This window comes from Canis aureus, chromosome 5 (genome assembly GCF_053574225.1).
Source record: "Canis aureus isolate CA01 chromosome 5, VMU_Caureus_v.1.0, whole genome shotgun sequence".
Classification (NCBI taxonomy): domain Eukaryota; kingdom Metazoa; phylum Chordata; class Mammalia; order Carnivora; family Canidae; genus Canis; species Canis aureus.
Window position 1 is genome coordinate 17,545,473 of NC_135615.1, and position 12,811 is coordinate 17,558,283.

At 34.9% G+C, this 12,811-nt stretch overlaps 1 protein-coding gene across 7 annotated transcripts in view; it reads left to right on the top strand.

Annotated features, from left to right (window-relative positions):
• Positions 1–12,811, top strand: part of LOC144313749 (outer dynein arm-docking complex subunit 2) — a 251,252-nt gene that overhangs the window by 29,232 nt on the left and 209,209 nt on the right. For all 7 annotated transcript variants that reach the window (XR_013379382.1, XR_013379383.1, XM_077896982.1 and 4 more), the window contains 2 exons: positions 6,676–6,881; positions 8,260–8,358. Coding sequence is in view for 5 of the 7 variants with exons in the window: in XM_077896982.1 (XP_077753108.1) it covers positions 6,676–6,881; positions 8,260–8,358 (305 nt within the window). In the remaining 2 variants the exon portion in view is untranslated. The remainder of the gene's footprint in view (positions 1–6,675; positions 6,882–8,259; positions 8,359–12,811) is intronic.

Here is a 12,811-nt window from a genome sequence, read left to right on the forward strand (position 1 = left end):
CTCTCCTGTCCTGGGGACACTCGCCCCGGCCTCAGCCCGGCTCCTCGCGGGGCCCCTCCCCCTTGGAGGCCTTTGTTTCTTTACTTCTTTTCCCCCGTCTTCCTACCTTGAGAGAAGCGCGAACTCTTCTCACTGTTGCATTCCAGCTGGTCTCTCTTTAATTCTCAGGCCGAATTCATAGATTTTCAGGATGATTGGAAGGTTTTCTAGGTAATTTGGTGGAGACAGGTGATTTGGGGACCCTACTCTTCCACCATCTTGCTCCTCCCCCCCCCTTAGTTTGTTAATGTAATAAATTACATTGATGAGCTTTAAAAAAATAACCATACATTTCTGGAACAAACCTCATTTGTTCAGGATGTAGTATCATTTTTATATATTATTGGATCTAACTTGCTAAGATTTTAAGTGTCACATCTATATTTATAAGGTTTTGATGTGTAGTTTTCTTTAATATCTTTGGTTTTGGTTATCAGAGTGATACTGGCCTTATAAAATGAGTTGGGAAGTTTTTTTTTTCCTCTCCAATTTCTGAAAGAGTTTGTGTAGAATTGATATTGTTTCTTTCTTACATGTTTGGTAGTGAAGCCATCTGGGCCTGGAGTGTCCTTTGCAGGTAAATTGTTAAACAACAGATTTCAGTGTCTTTACTAGTTTGGGCCAGGCTGGTTATCTGTTTCTTCTTGAGGAAGTTATGGTAATCTTTATTTTTTTTTATTTATTTAAAAAATGATTCTGTTGGAGTAAAGTATACATAACCTTTTGCCACTTTAACCATTTTATTTTTTAATTTAAATAATCTCCATCCCAATCTCTATCCCCAGACTTTCAACCCCAAGATCAAGAGCTGCGTGCTCTACTGACTGAGCCAGCCAGGCACCCTGGTAGATTGTCTTTAAAGGAAATTGTCCATTTCATCTATGTCACATGTATTGGTGTAAACTTGTTTATGGTTATTCTTTTATTCATCTTTTAATGTCTGTAGACTATGTAGCTATTGTTACCTCTCTCACTTCTAATATTGGTCATTGGTGTTTTATTTTTTCTTGACTCATCTGGGTAGAGGTCTCTTGATTTTCTGTTTCCTCAGAGACTTAGCTTTTAGTTTCATTGATTTTTCTCTGTGTGTTTTTTTCTACTTCACTTTGGTATTTATTATTTCTTATCTTCTTTTTACCTTGTGTAAAAAATCATGTGGTTTTTGGTGCTAAGTTCTTTCATATTCTTGCTGATTTTCTATCAGTTGTTGAGAGAGAAGTTTTGAAGTATTCAACTATAATTATGGATTTGTCTAATTTTTCTCTTAGTTCTGTTTTTGTATTTGAAGCTCTGTATATGCATTTAATATTGCTATATCTTCTTGATTGATCATTTTATCATCATGTAATGTCCCTCTCTGTCCTTCATGATTTTCCTTTTTCTGAAGTCTACTTAATTGGATACATTTATAGCCACTCCTGCTTTCTTTTAACCATTGTTTGCATGTTATATCTTTCTTTCCTATTATTTTCTTTTTTAATATAATTTTTTAAAGATTTTATTTATTTATTTTAGACAGAGAAAGTGAGTAAGAGAGTACAAGCGGGGGGAGGGGCAGAGGGAGAAGCAGACTCCCAGCTGAGCAGGGAGCCCAATGTGGGGCTCTATCCCAGGACCCTGTGAGCATGACCTGAGCTGAAGGCAGATGCTTAACCGACTGAGCCACCCAGCACCCATCTCCCCTATTACTTTCATGCTACATATATTGTTATATTTGAAGTGAGTTTCTTGTAAACAGCAGATAGTTGAGTCATTTTAAAAATAAATTTGTGTAACTCAATTGATGTATCTACTGATGTGTTTAGATAATATCCATTTAATTATTGATACGTTAGAGCTTACGCTTGCCACTTTACTTTTATTTTGTGTTCCTCCTAGTTTTCATTTTTGTTTTCTTTTTCCTGTGGTTTCTGCAGATTACTTGAACATTTTTTAGAATTCTATTTTGATTTATCCATAGTGTTTTGAATGTACCTCTTTGTAAAGATTTTGCATGTTTGTGGTTACTATGAGTATTGTACCATATATACCTATGTAATCAATTATAATCTACTATTTGACATTATACCAGTTTGAGCAAAGTACAGAAACCATGTCGCCTTCAAACAATAATTGTGTATGACTTAATCCCTTGCAACTCCCTGATATGTCACACAAAAAAACTGTCAGCATAGTCTTTCTTTACAAATATACTATGTGAGAATTTATGTCATTTCTCTTTCAACATAAACTTCTTGCAAAAGCTATAATACTATTACACTGATGGGACTGAACAAATAAATACAATTTTAGTAACCAAAAAAAAAAAAAAAAAAAGAAACTATCTTCTTTTAAGTCCCTTTACCTCTCTCATTTGTAATTGTCTTTATTTCCTCCATATTCATTGCTAACTGTATAAGACAGCATGTTTTGCTTCAAACATCAAACTTCATTTAAAAAACTCAAAAGCAGAATGAATGTCTTTTGTATTTACCTACACTTTTATTCTTTTCCATTGTTTTTCTTTTTTTGCTGTTGCAAGTTTCTTCTTTTATCATAGTCTTTCTGTTTAAGAACTTACTCTTTTAGGTTAAGTTTGTTGATGACAGCTTCTCTTCATTTTCCCTCATCTGAGAATTTCTTGACCTCCCCTTCATTTCTGAAGGAATATTTTCACTGGATATAGTATCCCAGGCCGACAATTCTTTACTTCCAGTGTTTAAAAAATGTTTCTTCTGGCTTCCATGATTATCTGTTATTATTTTAATTGTTTTCCTCTTAAAAGCAAAATATTGTTTATGTCTCATGGCTGTTAAGAATTTTCCTTGTCTTTAGTTTGTCGAGTTTGATTTTTGTGTGTGTGTCTTGGCATGGATAACTTTGTTTGTTTGTTTAGGGTTTCCTCAGCTTCTTGAATCTTAGATTTATGTCTTTTTCCAAGTTTGAGAAAATTTCAAATCTTGTTAGAATACATTTTTAGTCTGACTCCCTTCCTCTTCTCTTTCTGTTACTCTGATGACATGAATTTTGGAATTTTTGTTGTGGCCTCACAGATCTTGAGGTTCTATCATTTTTTTTTGCAATGAATTTTCCCTTCTTTATTCATACTGAGTAATTTCATGGAAGGTCATGGATTCTTCCCCTCTGTCCTCTCCATCATATTGTTAGGCCTATCCAGTGAGGTTTTTTTTTTTTTTTTTTGGTTCATAAATTTCAGTTTCAAAATTTCTTTTTGGTTCTTCTTCATATCTTTTATTTACTTGTTGAGGCTTTTTAGTTTGTTTTAAGTCTTGAAAATTGCTCACTGAAGCATTTTTATGATGGCAGCTTTAAATTCATATCAAATTATTCCAACATCTATTTCATCTTGGTATAAACATTATTCCTACATTATCCTTTCTCATTCAAGTTGTGATCTTTCTGGTTCTTGGTAGGATGAATGATCTTTTATTGTCTTGGACATTTGGGGCATTATGTTGTGAAACTATGGATTTTATTTAGATCTTTTGTTTTAGCAGGCCTTCTCTGGTACTTTGCTGGTAGAGTCTGGAGGTCCTGCAAGGTCTGAGTTCTTCACTTTCCATTGACAACTCTGGTGGAATAGTATGCTTCATTACCGTTGGACAGGGGTGGAAGTTCAGTTCCTATGAAGCCTCTGCTGACACTACCTTGGCTGATAGGGAGGGAGAGTGCCTTCTTACATGCTTCCCATAGGGCCTCCACTTAACCCATGGGAGATGAGCCCATTGCTGCTTTGAGGTGGTGATTTTACTGCATTTCTTGAGATGATCGCACGATTATCCTTCTTTTGTCTGTTGATGACTTTTTTGAGTATTGAACTAACATTCAATTCTGGAGTAAATCCCAATTCATCATTATGTCTTACCCTATTTGACATTACTGGATGAAATTTGATAGTATTTTACTGAGGATATTTGCATCTATAATCATGAAAGATATGGGTTAGTAGTTATTTTTTAACATCTTTATCTGGTGTTGGTAGCTGGGTAATGTGGCCTCAGAAAATGAATTGGGAAATATTCACTTACTTTTCTTCTTTCTAGAATTCTTCATACAAATTAGATATTATTCCTTTCTTAAATATTTGATACAATTCACCAGTGAAGCCATCTGTGCCTGTAGCTTTCTTTATTGGAATGTTTTTATATTGAGAATTTGATTTCTTTAATAGATATAGAGCTAGTCCAGTTTCTTCTTCTTGAGCCTTGGTAGTTTGTGTGTTTCAGTGAATTCTTACATTTTATCCAACTTATCTAATTTATTGGCATCAAGTATGACATTCCATTATTATCCTTTAATGTCTGGAAGATCTTTTGTGATGACTGCTCTTTCAATTCTGATATGGATCATTTGAGTCTTCTCTCTTTTTATTCTTGATTAATCTGGAAAGAAGTGGTTGATTTTATTTAAAGAACAGTTATTTGTTTCATTGATTTTTTTGGCTGCTTTCCTTTTTATTTGATTTCTGCTCTTGATGATTTTATTTTCCTTCTGATTTTTTTGGGTTTAATTTGCTCTTATTTAATCTCTTAATTTGGAAGTTTAGCCATTCATTTGAGACCTTTATTTTTTCTACTATAAAGTTTTATCCTGTAAATTTCTATATGAACACTACATGAACTACATCCCATAGATTTTGATATGTTTTCAGGCACATTAATATATCTGAAGATTTTCTAGTTATCTTTCTTTTACTGGTTTCTGGTTTAATTCCATTGAATTAAGAGAAGGTTTTTTTTTTTTTCATATGATTTTAGTCCTTTTAGCTTTGTAGATGTTTGTTTTATGGACCAAAATGTGGTCAATTTTGGTGATTTCTTTTTTGTTTGAGAGGAATATGTGTCCTGCTGCCATTGGGTAGTATGTTCTATAATTGTCAGTTTTGTCAATGTAATTGATAGTATTGCTCAGTTCTCTATATTATTAATTTTTGTGTGCTTATTTTATTGATTACTGAAAGAGGAGTTTTTGAAGTCTCATAATTGTGGGCTTATCTATTTTTCTTTTTAGTTACATTTTTTTCTAAATGTACTTTGAAGTTCTGTTGTTTGGTGAATATACAATAAGAGTTGTGTTGACTGTCATTATGTGTCTCCCTTTTTAGGTCTGATAATATTTTGTTTTTAAGTCCATTTTGTTTGATTTTAATGTAACCATTCCTGCATTTTTTGATTATTGGTCGTATGGAAAGTGGGTTTTTAAATACCTTTTTCATCCAATTCAATCCAGTTTCTTTTAACTGAAGTTTTAAATCATTTTTATTTAATGTAACTAGGGATTGATTTGAATTTAAATTTACTAATTTGCTACTTGTTTCTTTTTTGTCTCATTTGTTCTTTGTTATTTTTTCCCTCTTTTCCTGCCCTTTTTGTATTAATTGAGCCTTTAAAAATGATTGTTTTATTTATGCTTTTTGTCAGTTATGCTTCTTAAAAGTTTCATGGTGACTGCCCTAGGGCTCATAATGTATATCTCTAATTTATCCTACCCACCTTTAAATACTGTCTTACCATTTCACAAAGACTTTAAGAACTTACCACAGTAACCTTCAGTGCCTCTCCCTACCCTTGGCACTATTGTCATGCATTTTACTTTTGTATGCTATTAACCCCTCAACACAACAATACTATTTTTACATTAGAGAATCAATTACATTTTAGAATGATTAAAAATAATATGAAGAGTCTTTTATATTTTTACCATTTCTACAGATTTTCATTTCTTTGTATAGATGTGGTATAGTCCTCTTTCTGGTATGTTATTCCTTCTGAATGAAGAACTTCATCACCATTGCTTTAGCACAGGCCTTCCGGAAGTGAACAAGAATTCTCTGGTTTTGATCATCTATGAAAGTCTTTATTTTGCCCTTATTTTTGAAAGCTTTTTTTTTTTTTTTTTAATCTCTATTTAGAATTTTGGGTTGGCAGGTCTTTTTTAAAAAAAAATATTTTAAAGATGTCATTCTCTTTTCCTTTGGCTTGCATTGTTTCTGATAAGTCTTTTTTAATAATTATATTTCTTCCTCTGTCATGTGTCTTTTAAATATAATGACTTCCTCTGTCATGTGTCTTTTATCTCTGGCTAACTGCAAAATATGCTTTTAATCCTTTGTTTCAGAAATTTATACATGATGTGTCCCAGTCAATATAGCATCTGAGTTTAGATATTTTTTTAAAAGATTTTATTTATTCATGAAAGACACACAGAGAGAGGCAGAGACATAGGCAGAGGGAGAAGCAGGCCCCTTGCGGGGAGCCTGATGTGGAACTCAATCCTGGGACCCCAGGATCACACCCTGAGCCAAAGACAGACACTCAACCACTGAACCACCCAGGCAGCCCTTGAGTTTAGATCTGTCTGGCAGTAGTGAGGAGTGAGTAGGTCTAACCCTGCTGTTGTATCTGTGTGTGCTGCAGTGGGGAGGGGAGCTTAGGAACATCACATTTCTGGCAACGTCACTCCAGTAGAGACCTGAGTCCTGAAGTGGCCCTTCTCTAGTGTGTGTCACTAAGCAACACAAGTTAGAGGCATCAGAGACTTCATTTTCTGAAGTTATCACTTTTTAATTTTCAGATAGCACAAAATAATTCAGAAGTGATGTCATTGTAAAAATTACTGTTTTTTTTGTACATAAAGGATATTAGATTCACTGAAGAATGGAAAAAAGAAAATGAAGAGCCTAAGGAGGTACCTAAGAAGGAAAAAGCAGACGCCCTTCCTAAAGCTTTTCTTGCTTCAAGCAAGAATATACTAGAGAAGAACCAAATTAACTTCGGGAAGATTCAAATGACCAAGAGATTAGAGCCAACTTTAAACTGGAAGGCCACTGTTGATTTCAAAAAGTATGTAGAAATTTGCATGAGGGCTTCTCTGATACATCCTCAGTAACCACATTTGCCTAGTTGTTAGTTTATGTCATGGGAGAAAGTCCAGAGTAGATGTTGACATGTCCCTCCATAATACAAGTCAGTCCCTCCCTGCTCTTCATATTCCAAGTAGAAGTATTTGGCGTGAATACGGCTTATGTGTGGGCACCAGAAGGGAAGGCAAGAGCACCATTGACTCAATTGGTAGGTCAGGGCTAATATCACGTGAAAAAGATGATAAAAGACATGGAGGAATCTCACGGGCAATGTAAACGCAGTGGTAGGGACCTGAAGAAGTTAAGTGCTAGGTGAATTTAGAATGATTAAAATTATGTGAAGTGAATCAGGGAAATCTTGATAGAGACAGCATCTTATCTATTAACAACTTTAAGTAAATACCATAGAAAGGCTAGAGCCTCCAAAATATTAACAGGCTTAAGTGAAGCGGACACTAATTTAAAGAATGTCTGACATACAAAACGAGTTCCACTTAGGGACGTCTATAAATAGGTACCTAAGCACAGATTAAGGCCCTGTGTTTCATAAAAGCCGGCAGTCGGAGATGCCAAGGACACTTTTTAAATTAGCATATAGCTTACAAATTTCAGCCTATTTTTAATGTTCCATGCGGTCCCCGATTGGGTAAAGCAAGAAGTGGCTCCCAGCTGGTCACAGGGGACCCTCACTTGCAGGGATTCTGAGAACCACGGAGTGAGTACATGTTGCCAGCAAACCCAGAGAGCAGATGGAAGGAGTCCTGGGGAAAAAGGAGATGCTCTTGTTCCTCTAATTCTCATCAATTTTGAGGTGTTTGATCTCTGTGACTCCTATCTGAAGGAGTGTGAAAATGACAAATACACAGGCTGCTCTGTTATGCTGGAAGGTGAATCTTAAAATACCGCTCTTCCCACGTGCTGGCATTTTTCAGTTATGAGTTTACATAGCCACTATGTAATGAAAACCCACTATGTGCCAAGGACCACGCTAAACCTGGGAATCCCTGGAAAACCAGATCCAGGCCCTGTGGCAGAGTCGGGTGGGGAAGGGAAGTAACCAGGCAACTTTCACCCAGGGCAGGATGTGCCCAGAGTAGAAGGCTCCGAGTGAAGGGGCCTGCAGAGTGACAGTTCCTAACACTTGGTCCTTATAAAAGAAATACTGGCCAAAATGTGCCTGAAAGACTGAAGGGACATCCCAGGTGTCAGATGAGGCTGGAACTCATACAGTTATTTTCTGTATTAGGAAAACATGTCACACGGGTGCATGAAAATGATGAAATCTTTATGTACATTTCTATTTTTAATTTCCTATCAATCCACAGTAAGTTAATTTTAAAATGTTAATATATTTTTAGGCACAAAAGCTTACTAAGAAACACTCAAGAGAAAAAACATGGAGGAAGACTTGGAAGGTCAGGACCACCTGTTTCACCTGGAAGAGCACAGTTAGTTCGGTACGTATCTATTAAAAGGAACCATCCTTTAAAGCCACACTTTACCCAGTGGGCTAGTTAGCATGCAAATTTCTGGTGTTCTTATCATTACATCGGGGTCCTCTACTGGACCCTTGGACCAACTAGTATTGACTAGTTATAAAAATGATAATACTGAATTTCTTTGAATATATTTACAAGATATCCTTTTAGTGAAGAGTTCCTTGAAACACAGGCATCTATTGGTACTAGTTAACTCTCTGTAAACAAATGAATTTAATGCTAATTGCCATGAGTTGAGTGATAGGAGAACTGGGCTCTTTGCTGATCTCTTACTTTTGAACAATCCTATCATAGCAAGGGTAAGTCATCTTCCTGAGCCTCATTTTACTCATCACTGGTGGCACTGCCAATCCTAAAGTGATAGATGTTATTTCTCATTAAAACAGCCATCAGGGCAGCGCGGGTGGCTCAGCGGTTTAGCGCCGCCTTCGGCCCAGGGTGTGATCCTGGAGTCCCGGGATCTAGTCCCACATCGGGCTCCCTGCATGGAGCCTGCTTCTTCCACTGCCTATGTCTCTGCCTCTCTCTCTCTTTCTGTGTCTCATGAATAAATAAATAAAATATTTTAAAAAACAGCCATCAATAGAAGGCTAGTAAACTTCTGACTCCATTTTCATTTTGACAACAAAAGCGGCATATGTGGAGGAGGGTCAGCTACTTTTGTTAGTAAGTTTGGGGTAGTAGTGGGAAGAAATGCAGACATTTCACATTATAAAGTTTGTGCACACAGAAAAAGAAGAAACTTTAAGACACCCTACTACATTAATCCTATATTCTTGGGTTCAACATAATAAATTATTTGATTTATTTGACTATTTTTAAAACTTTTTATTTTGAATTAATTGCAGATTCACAGAATGCTGCAAATATAGTACAGAGGAATCTCATACCCTTCACCTAGCTTCTCCCAGTGGTTGCATCTTGCATAACTATCCTACAGCACTGAAACCAGGAGACTGATATTGATATAATGTGCATGTATCATTTTCTATCACTTTATTCCATGTAGATGTGTGTGATGACCATGTCAGTCAGTGTGTGGAAGGGTTCCATCACCACTGGGAAGCCACTCTTGCCACTTCTTTATAGTTATGCCCACACCTCTTCCCTATAATCCTAACTCCTGGCAACCATTAACCTGTTATCCACTTCTATAATTTTATCATTTTGGGAATATCATGTAAATGGAATTATACACTTTTGATATTGACTTTGTTTTCATCACTATAATACCCCTAAGATCCATCTAAGTTGTTGCATATGTTCATAGTGCAATCGTTTTTTTTTTATTTTTTATTTTATTTATTTATTTATTTATTTATTTATTTATTTATTTATTTATTTATTTATTTTTGCTGAGTAGCATTCCATGGTGTGGTTGTACCATCATTTATTTAATTATTCACCTATTGGGAGCATTTTCATTGTTTGCAGCTTTTGGATATTAAAAATAAAGCTGCTATGAACAATCATATAAAGGCTTTTATATGGATGAAGTTTTCATTTCTCTAAGATAAATGCCCAATTGCTGACACATAATAATTGTGTAGCTTTTTAAGAAACTATCTAACTTTTCCAGACTGGCTGTACCATTTAGTTCCCATCAAACACTTAGGGGAAACTGAGTTTATCCTCATCCTTGCCTTTGCATCCAAACTTTTTTTTGGTTTTGGTTTTGAGCTATTCTACAAGATGTATAGTATTATTTCATCATGGTCTTAGCATTTCCCTAATGGCTAGTGATGTTGAACATCTTTTCATGGGCTTATTGCCATCCATATATATTCTCTAGTGAAATGTCTCTTTGTCTTTTGTTTTTTATGTTCTAATCAGATCACTTTTTAAATGTTGAGTTTCGAGAGTTCTTTATTCTGGATATCCTTGATTGAATATGTAGTATGCAAATATTTCCTTCTCCCTGTAAGTTGTTTCCTCATCCTTTTTATAGAGTCTCTCTCATAGAATAACGTTTTACTATTGATGAGGTTCAATTTATCAATGTTTTCTTTTATGGGTTGTTTTGTTTTTATTTTTAATATGTTTATTTTAGAGATAAAGAGAGAGAGAGTGCATGGGGAAGAGAAGGGGAGAGGGAGAGAGTCTCAAGCAGGCAGACCCTGTGCAGGGCTCAATCTTACATCCCTGAGATTGTGACCTGGGCCCAAACCAAGAGACGGATGCTCAACTGACTGAGCTACCCAGGTTCCTGTATGGGTTGTATTTTTGATGTCATGTCTAAGAAGTCCTCATGAAGCCCTTGGTCCTTAAGATTATCACCTATTTTTTCTAAAAATGTTTATAGTTTTACATTATAAAGCCTATGGCCTTTTTCTTATTTTTAGTGTGAGACTTTGGTTAAGATTTAGTTGTTGTTGTTGTTTTTTTGTTTGTTTTGTTTTGTTTTAAGTGGAGGTCCAATTTCTCCAGCACCATTTAATGAAAAGGTTATCTTTCCACCATTGAATTACTTTTGTATCTTTCTTCAAAATCAGTTCGGTGTACATATGTGGGGCTATTCTGGGTATCTGTTCTATTCCACTGATTTTTTTTTTTTCATCTAGCCCCTCACCACTACCACACAATCTGTATTACTGTAGCTGTATAGTAAATTTTGAAGTCTGGAAAAGTGATTTCTCTCACTTTTTTTTTTTTCAAAAATTGCTTTTAGTTATTCTAGTTCCTTTCCTTTCTGCATAAATTTTAGAATAATCTTGCTATATCTCCAACAGAAAAAAATCACTGATGATTTTCTTGGAAATTACATTAAATATCTATATTAATTTGGGAAGAATTGATATTTTTACTATGTAGAATCTTCCAATCCATGAATATTATATATCTCGGTTTATTTAAGTATTTGATTACTTTCACTAATGTTTTATGGTTTTCAGCATACAAGTCTTGTGCATTTTTTCTTAGATTTACAACTAGAAGTGGAAGTTCCAGTGCTGTATTGGTCAGCAGTGATCAAAGTGAACAATAGCCTTGTTTGTTCTCAATCTTAAGGGAAAAGTATTTAGTCTTTCACCATTAAGTATGATGATGGTGTAGGTTTTTGTACAAATATTCTTTATCAAGTTGATAAAGGTCCCTTCTGTTCTTGGTTTTCTGAACATTTTTATTCACATTTGGGTGTTCATTTTGGTCAAATCTTTTTTCTACATCAATTGTATAATCATGTCATTTTTCTTCTATAGCCTGTTAGTGTGGTTGATTACACTGATTGATTTTTGAATACCAAATCAGCCTTGCATCTCTGTAGTAACCCCACTTGGTCATAGTGCACTCATCCTATTTATAGGTAGCTGAATTACATGTGCTTAATATTATGTTAAGAATTTTTGCATCCACAATCTTGAGAGTATTGTATTGGTTTTTGTTTTTGTTTGCACTGTCTTTGGTTTGATATCAGGCTTTGTAAAATGAGTTCCCTCCTATTCTATTTTCTAGAAGAGATCATATAAAATTTGGTGTTCTTCTGTGTGGTAAAATTCTACAGTGAAGCTATCTGGGTCTAAAGACTTCTGTTTTGGGTTTTTTAATTGTGAATTAAATTCTCTTAATAATTGTGCTATTCAAATTATGTGTTTCATATTGGGCAAGTTGTGATAGTTTATACTTTAAAAGAACGGTCCATTTTATCTAGATTGTCAAATTTATGTGTGTATAGTTGTTCATAGTTTTCTCTTATTATTCTTTTGTTGTCTGCAGGATCTGTAGTGATATCCCATGTTTCATTGTTGGTACTGGTATTTGTGTCTTTTCTTTTTCTTGTCAATTATACTAGAGTTTTGTCAATTTTATTGATCTTTTCTTTAAGCAGCTTTTTGTTACTGATTTTTCAAATTGTTTTTCTGTTATAATTTTATTGATTTCTGCTCTTTAGTATTTCCTTTTTTGTTTGCATTGGGTTTACTTTATTCTTTTTTCTAGTTTCTTTAGACTTAAGTTTAGATTATTGAATTGAGACTTCTCTTTTCCAATGCAAACATTTAGTGCTATATAATTCCCTTTATGCACTGTGTTAGCTGTTATCTGTGTACAAAAGTTTTTGATATGTTGTATTTTCTTTTTTTTTATCTTTTTTTTTTTAATTTATTTTTTATTGGTGTTCAATTTACTAACATACAGAATAACCCCCAGTGCCCGTCACCCATTCACTCCCACCCCCCGCCCTCCTCCCCTTCCACCACCCCTAGTTCGTTTCCCAGAGTTAGCAGTCTTTAAGTTCTGTCTCCCTTTCTGATATTTCCCACACATTTCTTCCCCCTTCCCTTATATTCCCTTTCACTATTATTTATATTCCCCAAATGAATGAGAACTTATAATGTTTGTCCTTCTCCGACTGGCTTACTTCACTCAGCATAATACCCTCCAGTTCCATCCACGTTGAAGCAAATGGTGGGTATTT